Here is a 7,092-nt window from a genome sequence, read left to right as displayed (position 1 = left end):
CTCCCAGTGCCACCTGCCCTGAGTGCAGCCCCCACACACCAGGAGCGCAGCCCTCCACCCCCAAGCGCAGCTTCCACATGACAGGAAGAACCCAGCACAGCCATAGCACACAGATGCAGCCCCCTGCCGCAAAGATCCAGGGCACATGCCCCCCCCCCCCCCCCATGTCCTCCTGGGGTGTGCGCAGCAGCGGGAACTGTGCCCCCCAAATGAGCCACAGCTCTGTCCTGCACCCCACCCCAGCTGGGCAGCTCCTGTCCCATTCCCTCCCTCACTGCAGAGGCATTGATCTGCCTTCCGCTCCCCGCAACAGACTTACCAGCTGCATGCAGCTCTCCACACTGCCGAGCTGTGCTCCTCACCGCCTACGTGCTGTACTGCAGTTGCGCATATGCACAGGCATTTTTCAGCCAAATTATCAGCCACATCTGGCCAATTTCTGATACAATAGATCTTCTTTATATCGGTGCTAATCCAATATCAAACCAATGCATCAGTGTACCCCTAGTAACAAATTTATGCATATTCCATGTATAGAATCTAACTGGGGGGGCAGGCTGTCTCAAATTCAGAGTTGTCTTGGGTACAGGTAAATATTGTACCTTACAAGTGAATAATAAGGCAAAAAAAACCCTGTTTGTGTTCTTTAAGGTATATATAGATGGCCCCCAAATTTTCTTCTAGTAGGTTTGGAGAAGGAAAAGTGATACTGGGAATATGTTCCAGAAACCCTACTTTGCTGGAAAACTTTTACAAGATACTTCGGAGGACCCAGATGCATGCATAAGAAGCTGAAATCTCAGGAGTAACTCGAGTATCACTCCCTCAGCCCTACAGAGCTGTTGAGTCTGAAAAAATGCTTCTCAACCTTTCTGCACTCAAAGCGCCCTTCACAGGACTCGAGACATCCCTCACTGGACCTGAGGCACCCCTCTATAACGTTTGTGAATGGAGAGGCATCAATTTCAAAAATTAAAATTTATATGTGACAATGCTTACCCCCGTGCAGAAGGGCTGGGCAGCGAGGGTGGAGCATCCTCGCAGAGGATGTCTCTGTTCAGGCAGAGACATATCTGGACCTACATTTATCTACTTAGTTTGTCTGCTCATCTTCTCACACCTCATGGCACCATTCAAAGGAAACAGCAGCCCCCCAGAATACCCTACCACCCCCTGGTTGAGGAACACTGGTCTAAAACCTAAAAAGGGTGATTCTGGGTCTTTTTAGACTAAAGCACCCCTCAGAAAATGCCAGCTCTTACTTTTCACTTATTTTTTGACTACAGAAAAATAATAGAGCAGTTCTGTTACAAAGAAGTCAGAAGCACAGCAGGGCAGATTGTGTTTAACACTAAGAAACCCTACTTGAAATCTCTGGGTTTATCTTATGAATCATGTTTGCCCACTTGCAGTGTTAACACTGCTTGGCACTGCCTCCCTGTGGCACCCTTTAAAACAGTGCTTCTCAAACTATCTGATGTGACGGACTGGCAATTTTTTTTCCAGTGGGCCAGGGACCGGTGCCCGGCTTAGCCGGTGGCAGCAACTGCGTGTAACAGTGCTACACAAATGCGCGACCGGCTGTTTCTTTCTCTTTCCTCACCTCGCACCATGTGACATCACCTGGAGTGTTGGAACGTACAAACTGTGGCACTATGACATATCAATGGTATGATTCTGAAAATATATTTCTTTCTTTCTTTCCTGGCAACTCACTGCGGACCGGCGACCGGTGCCGGTCCGCGGACCACTAATTTGAGAAGCACTGCTTTACAACATCAAGGCATCCCAGGGAGCCATGGCCCCCTGCTTAAGAATTACTGATCTAGACCAAGATTCTCAAAACTACTAATTTAAATTTAGGATTCTAATTCCCTATTTAGGCATCTCCCTGATTTTCTGAAGTGCTGAGTAACCAACAGCTCCGACCAAGATCCACAGAACTATTAGCTGCTCAGGACTTTAAAAAAAATCATTTAAATAACCAAATGTAGATGGGAAAACTAACCTTACACCCCTTGTTTTCAGAATGGTTAGCAATTTTACTGTCCTCATAGTTACTAAAAGGAAACACATGGATAGACCTCATGCAGACAACAAGGATCAGACTACTAGAAATTATATACTGTGGAAACAAGATAGACCAGACCACAGCTTTACCTGCATGGAACTGTATTTACAGCTCTTGGACCTAAACTCAGACATGACAAGCAGTTGAATTAATGAATTATGCCAAATATATGAGGGTTGAATTTAATAAATGGCATCCCACTTCTTTCAGTGAGTTTTATTCCATATATGGCAACATGACTATTTAAGAACATAAAAACAAAAATCTTACCCCATCAATATGGAATGCAAGGAAAGTGGTATTACCTTATACTGAAGTTGCAATTACCTTTTTTCACCACTTCTGGGAGTCCCTCTGGTTGATATTCTCTGTTCTCCCTCAGTGAATCCTGGTAGACAACTCCTTTTTTAAGCTTTTTAGCTAATATCTCTGGTATAGGGGATCTTGGTACTCCATTTTCTTTTATTTCTTGACTTCTTCGCCTTTTACCTGAAAGCCGAGTTGAGTCTTCTTGACTCCTCTCTGTAACTGGCTGATCATTAACTGTTACTGGATTATCCAAACTGAACAAAGGAGAATTACTGACAACAACATCTGTTGTTGGTTTCAGCTGAGCATTCAGCAGGGAGACTTGCGTTTTTAACATTTCATTCGCTTCCTCTAGTTTGTGGAAATTAACAATGAGAGAACAGTACTTCTCCAGGTTCTCATCTGCTTCTTTGGTTTTCACTTCTATAGATTCCTGCAGTTCTTCAAGCTTCAACTTCATTTCTTCTGTACTGGCACCATCAGCAACAGCTGAGCAAAACAAAGATTCATTACCTATTTGTATGACTTTAAAGATCCCTTACAAGGAGATATTCAGAATACAGTTTTCAAATATTTGTTAACCAGTTAGAAAGGGTATGTTTTTCAGGGACAATGACCTATAACCAAAAAGGACTTTATATAATAAAAAATGACCTGCAACATATGCAGAATCTGAATGCATCTGACACAGGGTGCACAAACAGCATTATTTCTGGCCCTTCTTAATTTTGGCGAATTGATTGCAGGTTTTCAGATAATTTATGGAAACCCCTTTATTCTAATTACTGGAGTTTTTGGCGAGGTTTTGATGAGTGGGAGGAGGGAATTTAATCTGTTCTACCTATCATTTCCTTGCCCCAGAAAGTTGCAGCTGTTGCCAAAATGATAGCTAGAAAAAATAATGATACTGACTGAAATGTAATACCTTAAAAGACAGCTTCTCTCACTGTCTATAACTCAAGGAGGACCAAAAAGTATTTTCAGGTCTGACTTTCCATAAAGTTACAGAATACATTTTTTTCATGCATTAAGTTATCCATTCCCAGAATATGATTTTTCTTTGTGTTTACTAAAAACAGAAAGAATGGGCATTTTAATATTCCATACTTCTATACTGAGCAGTACAAAATGTTGAGCCAAAATGGCAAAAAGTTACATGCAACAATCTAGTGCCATCAAAATAAATGCCAGTTCTGATTTCAAAATGTAGGCATTGAATATGTATATTCAAAATACATAGCAGCCTCTGAAATTTGAAAAGACAAATCTTCAGCAGATTTTCACTTAGTGCAAATGATAGTTCCACAGTTCAGAAAGTTACAGGTTTACACTAGCTGAAGATCTGTCCCTGTTCAAAACCCTGTGTAATAACAGATGTTTGGAAAAACATTTTAGAAACAGACGTATTACCATTAAGAAATGTGTCATTACTAACTTATAGCAAGACATCCTGATACCCCATATTTTTTCTGAAATTACTTACTTTGATTTTGCTTCTTTAATAAAGCATCACGTTCAACAATTTGTTTCTGCAAAACTTCTTTTTCTTGCTCCATTTGTTTACAGGATTCGATACAGAGCTGCAATTTACTGTGGGCCAATTCAATTTCCTTCTTTAGCTGAACTATGGTCTTAAGATTGTCTGCCTATAAAAAATAAAAATAAAAAATAAAAAGGACCAGAGCTGTGCAATTAAATTACAGGAGCTCCTAATTCTGAGAGACTTTAAAGTCATACTTATTAAAGAGCCATGTGTGTAGCTTACAAGAACAAAACTCTGCAAGTGAACTCTAGAAAAATTGTGAGCATTCAGATAAGGCTGTCCAATTGTCAGCTCTCATTAACACCCAAACTGCAGACAGACAGCCAGTTGCTCTCCTTGTACCGCTCCTTCTGCTTCAGTCTCCAGGGTCCCTTTCCCTCTTCCAGCTTTTGCTTTCTTCCCCTATTCCTGGGGCCTGGGCAGTGCAGCCCTTGGAAGGTGGTGGGGAGAAGTTATTTTGCCTGCACTGCCTATACAGCTGAAGGGAGCACATGCAGTGGTGCAGCCCCCAACAGCTCAGAAATCAGACAGCCTTATGTCAGAACTAACTTCCTATCTATTTCAGCTGAATGCAAGACAGATTTGAAATAACTTCATGAGAAACCCAGCTGAAAAGCATGCATTTCAGATGTGTGTCTGCCCCACAGAAAAACAGACTAAAGCATCAAAATAAATAAAATGTGGCTACCTGGAACTATAGGATAAGGTCATTAGGGCATGCTGCTTCTGTGGCTGTGTAGCAAATATTATAGTTTATTGACTAGTAGTCATTACATTGGATCCAATGTATAAGAGCACCTCTTCACAGTGAGAGTTATCATTTGAACTGCAGCTAGTCAGTCATCACAGACGGAAGGAGGGAGAGCGAGGGTAAGGCAATATAGTATTGGAAAACAGAAATTCAGTTGAATGGACAAGATAAACTTTGCTCTTGCGGCTTGACTGCAAACACCAAAACCTTATTCCTTTTAAATAAGCTTCAAGCAATTTTTACCAATTTTTTTTTGCAACTACATAACATTCACATTTTTATCCAATCATCAGCAAGAATTCTGTCATAAGAAGAACCATGCTAATAAATAAATCAGATGGAAATTCTTCATCAATCAGAACGGATATGCTCACAAATTGAGCATGCTGCAATAAGACACTACTGCTTTGGAAAGTAGCAGATCTTCTGTTCAAAATAATTTAAAAACAATACAGATTTATTTACTTTGGAAAATGACTTTGAATTAGAATAGGTATTAACTAATATTCTATGTAATACAAAGTTATACATTCAGTATAGAGGCTAGACAGTCACATTAGTATCATGTCAGACAATCTTGCTTGACCTTAAAGGGTGAATGTTAAGTCATGTCTATTGCACGTGATTTTCCAGCAGAAACAAGCACTAACTGATTTGCCAGTTAAAAGCCAGAGAAAAGCTCATGAGGATTAGACTGTCAGTTCTGTACTGAAGCTACTTGAGTTAAGACTATACTTCTTCCTAGATTCTAGCTAGCGAGTGAATTTGCAAGTCAGAACCTAAAGTGTAGGTAGAGAAAATAAAATACCTTGTTCTTTGTAAGGCCCTCTAACATCTGATTGGCTTCTTTCAGAGAATTATTTAATTCCTCTTTACTTGATTTCAGGAGCTCCATCTCCAACTTTTGTGCACTGATACACTGCTCCAATGACTTCAGTTTGTCTTGACATGCCATAATTTCAAGTTCATTCTATAGACAGAAAATAGGGTTAACCAATATGGTTTTAAATTGGCCACAGAGAGCTGTATTAAAATGCTTACTATCCTCAGGAGTCTACAGTAATCTTACACAACAATTTGAGAGAAGTTTCTAATATCATAAAGACCATGCTTTAGGTGTAAATACTGCATACACAAATCCTGGATGGGAGAATTCTAGTATTAAAACAACCAAAAAACAGAACTTAAAAATAATCCCACATAAATCACAAGAATGAAAACAACATAACAGTACAAATAACAATTCTGAATGACTTATAACATTGGGCATCTTGAAATGTATCTAGATATGTATTTGCAGAGGCAAACAATGATTTTTCCAGACGGAGGAAGGAGGAACTTTTATGGCTATGGACTACATTGACAGTTTAAAGCATGCCAGTATAGGATCCCTATGCATTTTTCAGTACATTTTGTAAAACTTAACTATTTAGAAAGAAACCTATCACTGTCTTTTTTACAATAATGCTAGTTGATATTTGAGTTCGCAAAACCAGTCCTTTATTACTTTTATGGATGAAGAGGGGCCCTAAACTAAGTCACATCAGGATGCAGCAGATTTTCAATATACTGGAGGGTCTATCTTTCGCTGCTTTGAAAGTTTTGGACATACCATTTATATTTTACCAGTATTTCTGCATGTTATTTATCACACAGGCTCTCTAGGGTACCATATAGGCAAATATATTGCTACGTCTATCATTATCAAATGATACGGACATAAGCTATTACACTCTAATGATACGTAATGAAGTACCTGCATCACTACTTGTTACAACTTTAATCCTCTTTCATCCAGGGTGAAACATTATAGCAGTGCAGGTAACTTGTACTGCTATAGGATCATGCAGGCATAACAGCTGCATCTAACAGCTGATGCACACTATGGAGCAGCAGTGATTCTCTTTTAAAGCAATTAAAAGGTGTGTTTGTCCATATCTCATATTAGCATTTCTACTAAAAAGACTATTCTTATGCTAACTTAACTTTAGGAATCCAAGCCCTCTTCCACAAGCTTTCCCTCTTCTGTTCACACACTTTTTGTCTGTCAAGTGTTCCATCCAGATGCCCCAATCACCAATTTATCTTTTTTAGATCTGAAGATCCCAGGTCATGTTTTTCCATTGGCTTGCACCCTATACACCTATTCATTGTTATGCAGGTTCAAAAAACTAGTTCTCACTCACACCCCTGCCACACATTAAAGAAATGAATGGTGTCATAAAATAAAGAATAAGCCAGAAAGTTATTCCACAATAAAAAAAATAACAACTTTGTGGCTGGTTCCTATCACACCATTAATTCAACATACAGCCAGATGCGCCCTTATGGCTGGCACCATATCACCTGATGGGGCTCTCAGCTGCAGGAGTACATGGTGCACCCCCCCGCTCACAGCCCCTCTCTTCCTAATTCCTG

General features: G+C 40.0%; 1 protein-coding gene across 2 annotated transcripts in view; it reads right to left on the bottom strand.

Moving 5' to 3' along the window:
- The window catches only part of CENPF (centromere protein F), a 56,117-nt gene that overhangs the window by 7,587 nt on the left and 41,438 nt on the right, over positions 1 to 7,092 (bottom strand). For both annotated transcript variants that reach the window (XM_006028193.3, XM_025209572.1), the window contains exons 17-19: positions 5,483 to 5,644; positions 3,864 to 4,026; positions 2,399 to 2,869 (exon numbers count right to left, since the gene is read on the bottom strand). In XM_006028193.3, the coding sequence (XP_006028255.1) occupies positions 2,399 to 2,869; positions 3,864 to 4,026; positions 5,483 to 5,644 (796 nt within the window). The remainder of the gene's footprint in view (positions 1 to 2,398; positions 2,870 to 3,863; positions 4,027 to 5,482; positions 5,645 to 7,092) is intronic.

Source organism: Alligator sinensis, unplaced genomic scaffold (assembly GCF_000455745.1).
Source record: "Alligator sinensis unplaced genomic scaffold, ASM45574v1 scaffold842_1, whole genome shotgun sequence".
NCBI lineage: Eukaryota > Metazoa > Chordata > Crocodylia > Alligatoridae > Alligator > Alligator sinensis.
Note: the sequence above shows the minus strand (reverse complement) of the source record. Positions and strands in the feature narration are given on the sequence as shown.